This window comes from Python bivittatus, unplaced genomic scaffold (assembly GCF_059951505.1).
Source record: "Python bivittatus isolate LINGU-HERP-01145 unplaced genomic scaffold, Pbiv_v1 ctg000480_np1212, whole genome shotgun sequence".
Taxonomy (NCBI): Eukaryota; Metazoa; Chordata; class Lepidosauria; order Squamata; family Pythonidae; genus Python; species Python bivittatus.
The window spans coordinates 89,267,861-89,279,989 of record NW_028277075.1 but is presented as its reverse complement, the minus strand read 5'-3'; the positions used below and the strand labels follow the sequence as shown (position 1 = coordinate 89,279,989).

The 12,129-nt window shown below is 37.2% G+C and overlaps 1 protein-coding gene across 3 annotated transcripts in view; it reads right to left on the bottom strand.

Annotated features, from left to right (window-relative positions):
- The window catches only part of ACMSD (aminocarboxymuconate semialdehyde decarboxylase), a 42,119-nt gene extending 36,945 nt beyond the window's left edge, over positions 1-5,174 (bottom strand). The window contains exons 1-2 of one of the 3 annotated variants that reach the window (XM_088146496.1): positions 5,040-5,174; positions 4,038-4,108 (exon numbers count right to left, since the gene is read on the bottom strand). In XM_088146496.1, coding sequence (XP_088002622.1) covers positions 4,038-4,094 — 57 coding nt within the window. In that variant the 5' untranslated portion in view covers positions 4,095-4,108; positions 5,040-5,174. The remainder of the gene's footprint in view (positions 1-4,037; positions 4,109-5,039) is intronic. The other 2 variants (XM_007427039.3, XM_088146497.1) reach the window with 2 other exon arrangements.
- Between the last annotated feature and the right edge of the window lie 6,955 nt (positions 5,175-12,129).

Sequence of the window (12,129 nt, the reverse complement as noted above, 5' to 3'; positions counted from 1 at the left end):
ATTGATAGTTGGACATATAGAAAGCTGTTGCCTGTGAGTCTCATGGAAATATAACTAAATTCACATTAATGCTAGACCTAAATTCAGCTCTAAATGCAACCCCAAAAGTACCAGAAAATAAATAAGATCAACTTCACAAAATCTACAGTACCTTTTTGTTATGCTGGAGGCAAAAACAATAGGAATTATTGGTGATATTTTGTCCAGCAGAGGGCATCAGAAAACGCAAGCACAGGCTAAAACTGCCATTAAGCCAAACCCAACGTTAGATTTCATTATGTCTCTCCTCCTCCTCCGTCTTGTTTTTGTTGTTGTTGTTGTTTTAAAAAAGCCACCTATGAAACTATCTTGATCATATGCTTATGCATTGGTGTGTTAGCAGAGAAAATAAATTTTAACATGGAAGAGAGCCAGAGATATCACCTGATGGAAAAGAGGTGTTACCAGTCACCTGTGCTATTTGACCACAGCAGATCAATCCTCCTAAAGTATTTATTGGTGTAGTGGTTAAAGGTATCAGGCTAGAAATTGGGAGACTGTGAGTTCTAGTCCTGCTTTAAGGACAAAGTGACCTTGGTCCAGTCACTCTCTCTCAGCCCTAGGAAAAAGGCAACGGCAAACCACTTCTGAAAAATGCTGCCCCCCCCCCCAAAAAAACTGTATGGACTTGTCCAGGAGGTAAGACTGTCTTGAAGGCACAAACACAAAAGGAGCAATTACCACCTGTAGAGAGGAAAAAAATATATAGGTGTTGTTACTGCACCTTTGAGCTTTTTCTTCCACGGTTGATAGCATTCTAGGGAGTGATTTCTTCAGGGGAAAATTTAAGTTCTTTGCCTCTTTGCTATGTGGCCCTGATCCAAATTGGTTTCTCTCCTAGACTTCCTTCCAGTGTATTCCTATAATATCACAATCTAGTCTGGCTCTAAGACCTGTAGAGTAAGCTAGTATTGGAGCAGTGTCATACCCTCCAGATATATTTGATTTTAACTGGAATGATCCTTAGGTTTGAGAAAGCTGCTATAACATTTTTCATTGCTTAGAGCCAAACTGAAATACTTAAATACAAGACTACTTATTCTAATTATAGTGAAATGGAATATAATTATTTATGTCTCCTTTTTAAAAAAATTAAAATAAACCATTTATTATTTTTAATAGTGAATACAGAAAACTACAACACCAACAGAAATACAACAGGTTATATGAAGTGATGAGAGAGAGAGGAAAAAAAACACTTGGTATTTTGTTGATTAAATGCATAAATTAAGTGTGATAAAAAAAGAAGAAGAAAAAACTAACAGAAAAAGAAATAAAAATTATTCTCTTCTTTGTACTTCAGGTTTGATAGAACCAAAGCTCTTCAAAAAATGAGAAATTTCATATTTTAGGAATATAATTGAATATTCATATCAAAGTTTTTAATGATTTCTTTCCAAGATCATATTGACATATGTAATGAATTGAAACCGAAAGGCAATTAATACAAGCCAACAATCTAATGTCCAACCCTATGTGTCCTTTTGATTTTAAAATCAGGTTCTTTCCTGTTTTTCCAACGGAGTGGAATGAATCCCACTTTTAAAACATAGAACATTTCCATATAGGGTGGCCTTGGACAATACTGTCAAAATTCTGGTTTCTTGCAATGTCCATGATAATAATCTGTTACAGAAGAGGTGTGATAAATTTTGCTATAATTTAATTGAAGGAGAGATTTACTTCCCGTGATACATCTTTTACTGTTTGACTGCCTAACCCTCATATAATGAGGTTTTCAGTAGAACAGATTTTTGCACAATCCTAACCCTGGTGGAATTGCCAGTCTTCATTATGTAACCAGAAGTAAAATAAAGATTTAGTGAAATGAAAATTTCGGCTGAGCTGTAATTTGTTAATAATTAGTGTAGTCATGTATTGATCCTCTGTTCAGCCTCTATGATTCAATAGTAAGGATGAAGGTCACCTTTTTCTATTAATATTTAAAGAGCAGCAAAAGGCTTCAAGTACACAACCAAAATATCTCCTGATTCTCCCAAAGAGGATTATAACCCTTCTGACGGCAGAAAATATCACTACAGGAATAAGGCCAGTTTTCCTTTATTTTGCTTTCCTTTAGTTTGAAATATCTCATTATGACAAACTGAAAAAATACTCAGCATTTTTTTCTTTCTACATAAACAGGTTCACAAAGAGGCATTTTAAGAAATCAGTACAATATCCTGGCATAAATCCTGCAATGTAATTTTCAACTGACGTCAATCTATATTTGAGTTAAGCTAAAAAGGTGCAGAATCAAGATGTTTTAGCAACAGTGACATGTTCATTAATTGATCTACATGAATATAAGGGCAGGTCATTGAGTTATTAAACACTCTTGCAAAATTGGTACATCTAGTATTGTTTCATGTCCAAATATTTTGTTGATGTGAACTTGAGTTTGCTGCAGAACCTAGAGACCTATTGTTATAACAGGATGACAGACAAATATTTCTGACAAATTTACAAGGTTCGAAGACTATTCCCTTATTTCCCTCCCCCCTTCTTGTTCTGGCCATTCCATTCTATGACTAACCCCCTTGATTGTTATCTTCTCAACAATCACTGAGCAAGTTCATTTTTAATTGAGCTTTTTTTCATGGGCTTTTCTTCATTTCTTTTCCATTTTAAAGTTATATTTTTTAAATCTTAAATGGATGTTTTCAAAAATGTTAAATGTAATGATCATTAAATTTTGGATTTCTCTATTGCTTCCTTTGGGCACTTTCTACTTTCATCCTTGAGTACACTTAAAAATAGCTTCTCTTGGGGACAAGAAAGTGAGCTATCCAGGTCACTAATAAGTGGTGTTATTTATCTCTTACAATATCAAAGATTTTATGCAGTTGTGTTGAAGTATGTAATACAAATAATCTGTTAGCCAAAATTTTGATTGCCACATGTTTTGCAAATCTGATATATGGATAATTTCCTATGGCAGAAAAAAAAAAATCTAGGTAATTGTAATGCTGAAATGGAAAAAAAAAAAAGGATGTCAATACAGCATGTCAAATCCACAAATTAAATTATTTGTATTTGAGGATCTTTGGCTAATGCAATTAATATAATACTGTTGCTAATATTGTTGATAATCAGTTTGAAGCTTTGTATCAGGCATGATTTATATAAGTCTTGTCAAAGTGAAACACAATTGATATAAGAAAATAGAGTTAACTTGTAAAAAGTGGATTGTCATTTTTGCAATCACACAGATGCTGCTATTCATGAATGCATCACAACCTATTGTAAAAAGATCATACAATGCTCAAAGCTGTATTTATACTGTTAATGTCATTCTATCACTCAGCTAAACTCATTCTATTTATTTTTAGTGAAGCTAGCTGCAATGCCAAATACACTATATGCTCCAGTGAATAAATATGCTTAGAATTGCATTGCACAGCAATAATTTAATGGGTCCATTGCTTTTCACTGATTCTGAATAAGGCTGAAAAAGATGTACTAAGAGCAATTTAAAGAGATTTCTGAGGGTGCCATTAGCAAAACTTCTCTTTGAACAGTACTCCAACTCAACATTCATCCCACGTAATTTTCTTTTGGCCATAATAAAACTAAAACTACAAATTATTAATGGTTATAATTTGAATATGATGGGGTGTAATTGCTGCAAATAAATAAATACTCTGAACCCCTCCCCCCTTTTTCTAGCAAACAGCTGACACCCACAGACACATCCACCCAAACTATCTGCTTTACCAAGCAATTAGCAGGATACCTTTGTTTAATAGATTCAAATGAGCACCACAGTTCAAAATACTGACAGACACAGTGTTAAAGTACCAGAAGCTTTTAAAAATGAAAATCCACCTTGTTCCTCATTTCATGGGAGTTTAGTCTTAAAGGGGAAAAAAAAGGAGGAAATACTTAAAACTTGGAAATATGCAAGATAAAATTCTGTTGAAACCATCAAAAACAATCAGGAACTGTAAAACTTCCTAGTGCTTTTGTACCAAATATCCAAACCCTGCCATTGTTACCTGTTTTAGATTAGGCCACTCCTTAGGCAGAATGTGACAATGAATGTCAATTTTCATTTCTGCAGGTTCACCTGAGGATTAGATTGAAATAAAGATGTTTTCTCTCACTTTTTAAACTTTACTTGTGCCTATGCAGTATTTGTTGATAGCTTTTGATTAACCTAAGTGGCTGTTCAAGTCCTCCGACCATCCTACTAGGGTGGCTGCCCACAGGAACCAATCAGGCAGGGTTTCAGAAGAGCTGCACTGTGCAAAACAAAGCCGCTGGTCAGTGTGGAAAGCCAGGTAGCCTTTGTACAAAACTGAGCAACGTGGGCATAAATTTCCTTAAATTAGGGAGGGTTCTGAGAGGGTTCAACTGCAGGACAAAGTGGTGTGCATTTAATTTACAAGCTAGATCGCCTTTAGACAACTTGTAGAGAAATGGTATAAATTCCATAGAGTTGATGGAGAGGTTTTAGTGGCTGATCTGTTAAGTTTTCCTTATTTATTTAAAACCTCTTCTCATTTTTAAAAAAATTCAGGTGGCTTACGGTAACATAATTTACTTTTCAAATGATCTGAAGCTTTGTCTATGCATGGATTAAAAACAACCCATTTGGGGAAATAGATTGAAGATTTTCAAATCTTTCTACTCTAGACACAAGAGCAACTAGCAAGAATAATTAATTTACACCAAATAAACCATTATATGTAGTTACTCAAAGCCAATTAAATTTCTGTATGTTCTAATAATGTCTATTTCCAGAATGATATAAAGCATTCTTAATAATAAAATGAATTTGTATGACCCCACCCTTGAATAAAACAATTTCTTTGGGATTAGAGTTGAGCAAGAAATGAATATACCACTTTCAATAATTACATTTTAATCTATATATCATACAGAGCAATGGAATCACCTTACAACTTTATAAAACAAAATCATTTACTTGGAAACAAGGAACAAAACTGCAATAAGATTTAAAACCATCTTTTTAATAGGAAGGATGGGATTGATACCTTTTGCATAACTCCTGTAATCTGAATTTCATTCTGAAGGCAGCAACTCTCATTTGCCAAAGTCAGGAAGAAAAGAGTTCTGTACTTTCTTGCCTTAAATCTGCTTCTCCTCTTAAATTGCTGCAGCTAGCAAAATAGTAGCAGGCTTTAAGCTGCTTTTGGCACTCTCTTTCCCAGTATAGCCTCACTGAGATAAGCAATCACAGTCCATCCGCTGTTTCCCTTCTGGCCTGTGCTTGTAAGTCCCACCCTCCACTTGTACTGTTTCCTCATCTCTGCTTCCCTTCGCCCTTCCCCTCTGTCATAACTCCCTCTACAGAGTGAGGATCAGAGCCATGGGTGATTATTCCTCCTCTGAAAGGCATTAATAGAACAAAAAGAATACTTAAGCTTCATTCATCATACTGTTGGGTCAAACTGACAACTTTTATGAGGAAGGCAACCGTCCATCCATTGTTTTGCAAGCCTCCTGAGGGTCTTGACCCACACTTATTCACATAGTCTCCTTGTTATGGTGCAGAGATGTTCCACTGATTGTTTGCTAGGGAATGTCCTCATGACATTGCTTCTATCTCATTGCCAGCTTTCCTGCCATGGGCCAAAGTTTGACTAAGGTATTCTGTCATGAAACTGGTCTTTTCTCCTTTAGGCCAGGTCAAGATCTTCCACGTGAACAACTGAAGCACAGAAGAGATGGCATGACCCAGATTGGCAATCTGCCCTGTTCCAATTAGTCCAGCAGTTCTGTTTTTGGATGATCCTCTTCTGTCTAGCTTGTTCTGCACTGCTGTTTCGCTGTTAGGGAGACCAAAGCCTTGGATTCCACAATCTCTTTCTTTTCTTCTTCTTTTTTAAACAGGTCAACCAGTCAACCTACAAGGTGTTTGCTCTCTCAAAGAAGAGTGGAAGCAGAGAGAAGTTGCCAAGTTTGGTTAGCTGCATCCAGCAGGTGCAGTGTGCAATTTGTAAGGGTTTTCTTGGGTGAGAAGCCTTTCTGCGGGGGGAAGTGATATCAGATATTTCTCCAGATTCTTTTTTTTCCATGAAGGCCACAGATGAGTGTGCAAGCGTGTCATTCATTAAGCAGCTTGCTTTCCTTCTGGTTTAATAATTAGGAAGGGGGCCTTTGTAAAACTTCAGTGTCATTCCTCCTCAGAATCACAATTTAACTTCAGTGCTACATCCTTTGGGGCTGAGCGCTGCTTTGTAAGAAAGATAAAAAAACCAAGAAGATTGATATGTACAAATCTCAGGCAAGTCTGTTCTTCCCAAGGGGAAAGTGATTCTCCCTTTTTTCAAAGAGCTGCTGTGAGGAAAGTGGGGAGAGACAGAGGAAGATCATGCTGGACTTTTTCAACTGGTCTTAAAAATATCCTCCTTCATCATCCTAGCAAGGAGAGAAAGGTGGAAGTTCAGTGGCCTAGACAGAAGCCCAAGTCACTGCCACTGCCTCTCCCTCGAGGTGGACTTTCATTCTCTGAGATAGACTACTCTGTGTAGGAGCTGTTCTGTGCAGCTAATCCTGAGTTGGGAGAGGAATTTTATACACACACACACACACAGAGTGTGTGTGTGTGTGGGTGTATGTGTATGTATATGTCTATCTTCCTTCCTTCCTTCCTTCCTTCCTTCCTTCCTTCCTTCCTTCCTTCCTTCCTTCCTTCCTTCCTTCCTTCCTTCCTTCCTTCCTTCCTTCCCTGCCCATCTCATTATCCTTCCAGCCACCTCTGGATGCCTCCTCAAAGGAATCAGCTGCTAGATGCCTCATTGTCATTCTGGTCAACTTTCCCAGTCAGAGGCTGTTGTGTCTCACTGACAAAAAGGGGAGGAGCAGGAGAGTTGGAGAGCATGTTTAAAGTGCAGGTGGGTAGGCTTCTTTTTAGGAACCAATGCCTGCATCTGTTGCATAAACGCACAACCAGAGCTCCTGTTCGCATCATCAGGTACTTTGGTTCCTTGCAGAAGAACGTGCAGAAGAAGAAATTGCATTGAAAAAGGCTGGCCAGGGTATCCGGCTCTCCTGTCAATCCACCAAAGTGTTGTCAGAAGAGAATGCATGGTAAAGACGTTGCAACTGACTGGCTGATTGGCTGCCTCTTCCAGGACATCAATATTTTCATTAGTGCACACCTATAAAAGACTCACATAGCAACTCCTCTCCTCCCTCACTCACAAGGGCAAACTTTTTCCAAGGCATGTTTCTTCTTCTAGGTGGGAAATTTATATAGAGAGAACATTAACAAAATAACAGCAATGTGATTTCCAGCCTGTGGAAGAAGAGAAGGGGCTGCCTCAGATGCAGAGCCTTCCAGTTCAAAGTTGGCAGTAGAACAAAACTCTCTTTCCCAATTTAGGCTTGGAAGAGAAGAGCCAATCCCTGCCCTGAAAGTAAGGACATTACTTTCCATGAGGGAGGCAACAAGGCTGGCCTTGCTGCAAAAATGTAAGTTCTAGAGGCAACAGTTATTATACTGACATGATTTCTTCCCATTTCAAGGATGGAAGGAAAGTATATAAACATGGCTGTGTGGATGTGCCCACAGAAAAATGCTATCATAAAATATTTCTCTGTGCATAGAGGTGTCTGGAGAAAAAGGGTTAAATCCTCTCTCTTCCCAAGTTATGGTCCCAATCTCAACTCCTGGCTCTGGCTTCTATTTAGCAAATAGGAACCAAGCACACACGGTCTAAGTACAGATTCATCTTGGGTATAGTCTGACTCCTTTGTTAACTTCAAGAATGCCAAATGAAAAATAATGAAGTAATTAAGAGATAGAAAAAAATATTGGCAAATTACTGCAGAGTCATAATAGCTTCAGGTTGTCACTGAGAAAGATAAAGCAGTTAAGGGAGGCACAAAAGAATCTTTTGATGGAAGCGATGTAAATGTTGTTGCTATGGAGAAAAAGCCAAGGATAGTAGCATTGTACAACCTCAGCCTCTTGACTTCATATTGGAAAAAAAGGTGTTTCCATGTTGCCTGAAGACATTTTTGAACAAATTATAATCAAATCTGGATTGAGAGAATACAGAAATATTGACAAAAAATTCCTGTAGCTGAGAGGCTATTGATTCATTTATCCAATGGGTGTTGTGAAATCCATGATATCAATTACCGGTCGCATCATTTTGGAGTAGCCCTTCCTGGAACAGCGATTGATTTTAGGATTCACTAAAACAAGATTGTCCTTGTTGTTTTCTGAAAATTATGAGTTTATTAATTCTAGTGCAGGTACAAAACTGCAAAATCAAGGAGGGAGATCACACTGAATAGTACTGAGATGCATAGGAGAACATCAACTCCTCCCATCTCTAAAGCAGAAATTGTAGAAATTCTTGTGTCTCTCTGTTGTTCAAGAGACTGTGTTGCTTGTACAAACAAAACAAAGCATCTTCTATTGAAGCCCTATCCCAGCAAGGTTCCTACAGTGAAAGAGTCTGGCCTTATTCACAGATTAAACAACAGCACCCAAATATTAATAGGAAGCCAAATAAACTTTTCTTCTACTTGTAACATTTCTTATTTTCCTATGACTTCTGATTTTTTTCCCCACAAAAATCTGTTCAGGAAAAAAATTACTTCATTGTGTGTCTTAATGGCCAGTGCTAGGAACTGTCCATCAAGAAGGACCTTGGTTGTCCATTCATTGGCCTCTACACCAGAATGGGCAATATTTCAATGGATGAGGTACAATTCAATTTCCCAACCAGCCAGAGGATTGCATAAAATGTCGTTGGCAGGGCCAGGTCTGAAAAGTCTTGATTCTTTCGGTCTTTTTTGACTGGAGCTTAAGGGTAAAAATAACAGGTTACCCTTAATCCCACTTCCCAACAGCAATTTTGTGGCTTAGGGATTTTGTGGCAAATAATGGGAATGAAAGAAGTTTGCTTTCCTCCAGGCCAATGTACAGGACTGATTAACAGTTATTGGAAACGTTTAGTTGAAGTTATTGCTGCCCATATACTTTTGCCACACTCAGATATGTAACTTTGGATCATTTTCCTCAATAAATCAATGAACAAGTATAATGTTTTTGACTCATTTGTTTAATTGGGTTCTCTTTACCTAGTTTTAGGAGTTGTGTGGAGAACAGGTCAGGTTTTAGGTCATATTTATGCAGAAATACTGAAAATTCAAAAGGGTTCACAAACTCTTAAGCACCACTGCACATAAATAACATGGTACAGATGCAATGTGTGTTTATTGGTCTGAGCTGGGAGAGGAGTCTTGCAGAAAATTCTGCTTGGTACCTGATTCCCATCTGTAGGAAAGCCCTCTCTCTATTTAAGAGCCACAACAGCAGAATTTATGAAAGGCTTTACAGGGGTTCTAAATCAATTGACTCAAATGTCTCATTTAGTTTCATTAGACATTGGAAACATTGCAAGAGGACCGAGAGCCGTAGAACCTGAACTTTGTAAATCCACTTTAAGGATTTAAACTAGACAAAGCTCACAATCTGAGAGTGAGTGCAACTTTGGCTGCATTCTCATGCCATATTCATTAATGACTAAAAGTATCACAATTTATTCAATGTTCTGGATTCACGCAGCACACAGAACCATAAAATAACCACATAGGCTGGTTTTACACATCACTGTTGAGAAAAATGTATTAAGCTGGTTTGTGCGTCAGTAGATCATGCAATCACAGCCTTTCAATCAGAGTGTTGGACAAGTATTGGATATACAACTGATTACCTGCTGCCAAGATAAGGCAGCATAGAATGGAGCATTTGTGATTACTGCTAGGATTAGCATGGAAAGAAAAAGTTATTACTTCCAACAGGAATAGCCCAATCTTTTCTATCAGCATCAGGAACTACAAACATTGCACTAAGTCATGGTTTGTTAACAGTAAGTTATTAAGTGAAGAATAATATAATAATTCACAATATATGCTAATTCATAAATTGTTGACTGGAAATATGCTGGATGCTCACAACAGAAAAAGCCAGAATATGATTCACTTATTTGTAGATATGTGTGTGATATGTGAAATTAGTCTACCTATGGGATTATCTTCAGATTGCAGTTTTATTTTTTATCCAGTGGAGAAATAAATGCTGAGTGGGCATTATCTAGGAGCTAACTAGGAGGTTTCCAAGAGCTCTATGGAAGAGGGAACTGAATGCAATAGCGATGAAGACTAAAACATGTGCTTGAAGGAATCCAGCTGAAAATTCTTAATTATGATGGTCAGAATCATACTTTATCACTGTGGAATGTAATTCCTGCTAAATGGAGAGAGTAGCTTGATACCTTGAAACAATTCTATCAATGGGAAGAAGGGGGCTATTAAAATCAATTATAGAAACATTCAACAAGGGTTTGAGATTGTAAGCGTTTCTGCAGTGAGAGAGTAGAATTTCAACTTTTTGGCAGGAATTGAGATAGTTAATACATTCTTTGTTCTATTATTGCTATCATTTACAGTATTTTCAGTATGAAGCAGTCTTCAATCAAATTCCAGTGAAGAACCCTCTCTTTTCATTATTATTACTTCCAAAGTTTTCAGTAATGATAAAATGACCATTCACAAAAATTGTCTTCACAGTTAATGGATAATGCCATCTAGTGGAATGACCCATAACTAAATTCCTGCCTTGATATGTAAATTAAAAATGGTACTTCCAAATGGCATTTCCTCCAGTAACTACAATAGCAATACAAGGAATAACTAAAGTAGGAGTAAAGAAATGGTTGTAATAGAGATGACTAGCTACAGATTAGTGCTGGTACTTAACAGTTTGGACTAGCACGTGTTTTTGTGAGTTCAGTGCCCTTCTAGCTTGAAGTTGCCCGTTGTTCAGATCTGTAAAAGCAGAGACTTCCCAGTGGCCACAGTTCCCATGTGCATGTATCTCCTGCACGTATTCCTACTTTCAAATGCCCATCCACATCTTAGATGATGCCAATTCATACTTTGTGACATACATTTTAACACTTTCATTGATAATTAAACCAACACCTTGACTTCCTTGCACATCTTCATCAACTCTACTGCACAAGGTCAGATCACTTTCATTCAGATCTAGTATATCTATTCCCAATCTCTTAATTTCAGAGACACATAAGGTATCTATTTTTTCTAAAGAAATATTTTAATTAATTAATGCTCTTTACGTTTATTATTCTTACATTCCAAGAACCAGTCTACGCAGTAGTAAGCCACCTGAAGTCATTTGAGTAGGTGGCATGCAAATAATTATAATAAATAAATAAATCTAGATCTTTAGTCTAGAGACTACAATGCAAGCAAGAAAGCTTCCATTTGAACAACTAGGAAATACATGCAAACAAAAATGAATAAGCTAAACATGTCCTTTTTGTCCAATGACTTTTATTTTATGAAGATCTTTTTTAAAAAATGTTACCATTCCAGAAATATTTTGCCCATTAATAACTCCTAAAAGTTTGTGGAAGTCTTTAACACTCTTTCCATTTCTACAAGCAGTATGAATTTCAGGGGTGTAGCATTTATTCAAGACGCTAGAGGTTTGCTAGCAATTTGAAATATTACATTTAATTTGCATGTCTACAGAATGGGCTCAATGGAGTACAACCTAAATGGTCCTATAGGCAGCCGGAGTTCTCGTCTGTCTGTCTGTCTCATTTGCCCTTAGCCTGCTCAGAGCGGACTGCACATCATATCCTTCATGTGTGGACTCAGTTTGTCATCTCCACCTGCTTGGGGGGCTAAGGACAAGGATGAATCACCTTGCCTTCTCAAATCATCTCTGGAGTCATACCATCTGAATGCTGTAGGTGACCAAGACCTTTTGTCAGCTCTAAAGTGATGGCCAGGTATAGCTCTTTCTGTCAGAAATCTGACAGAAAACTGATAAACCTTGTACTTGTTATCAATGATGATTTTTTCTCCTTCCTTCCTTGTAAGATTCATGAGAGCAGAATATTAAGCTTAAGTGAATTCATTCCATACTTATACTTGCTTTAAAGCTGAAATCTATAAAATGGAGTTTGTTCCAATGAACAGGATAGGGGTGAAGATATAGTTTCAAGTAAATATTACATAGTATTAGCCTGCAATCATATGCTCTTCTACAATAATTTGATGGGCCCTAAGTTT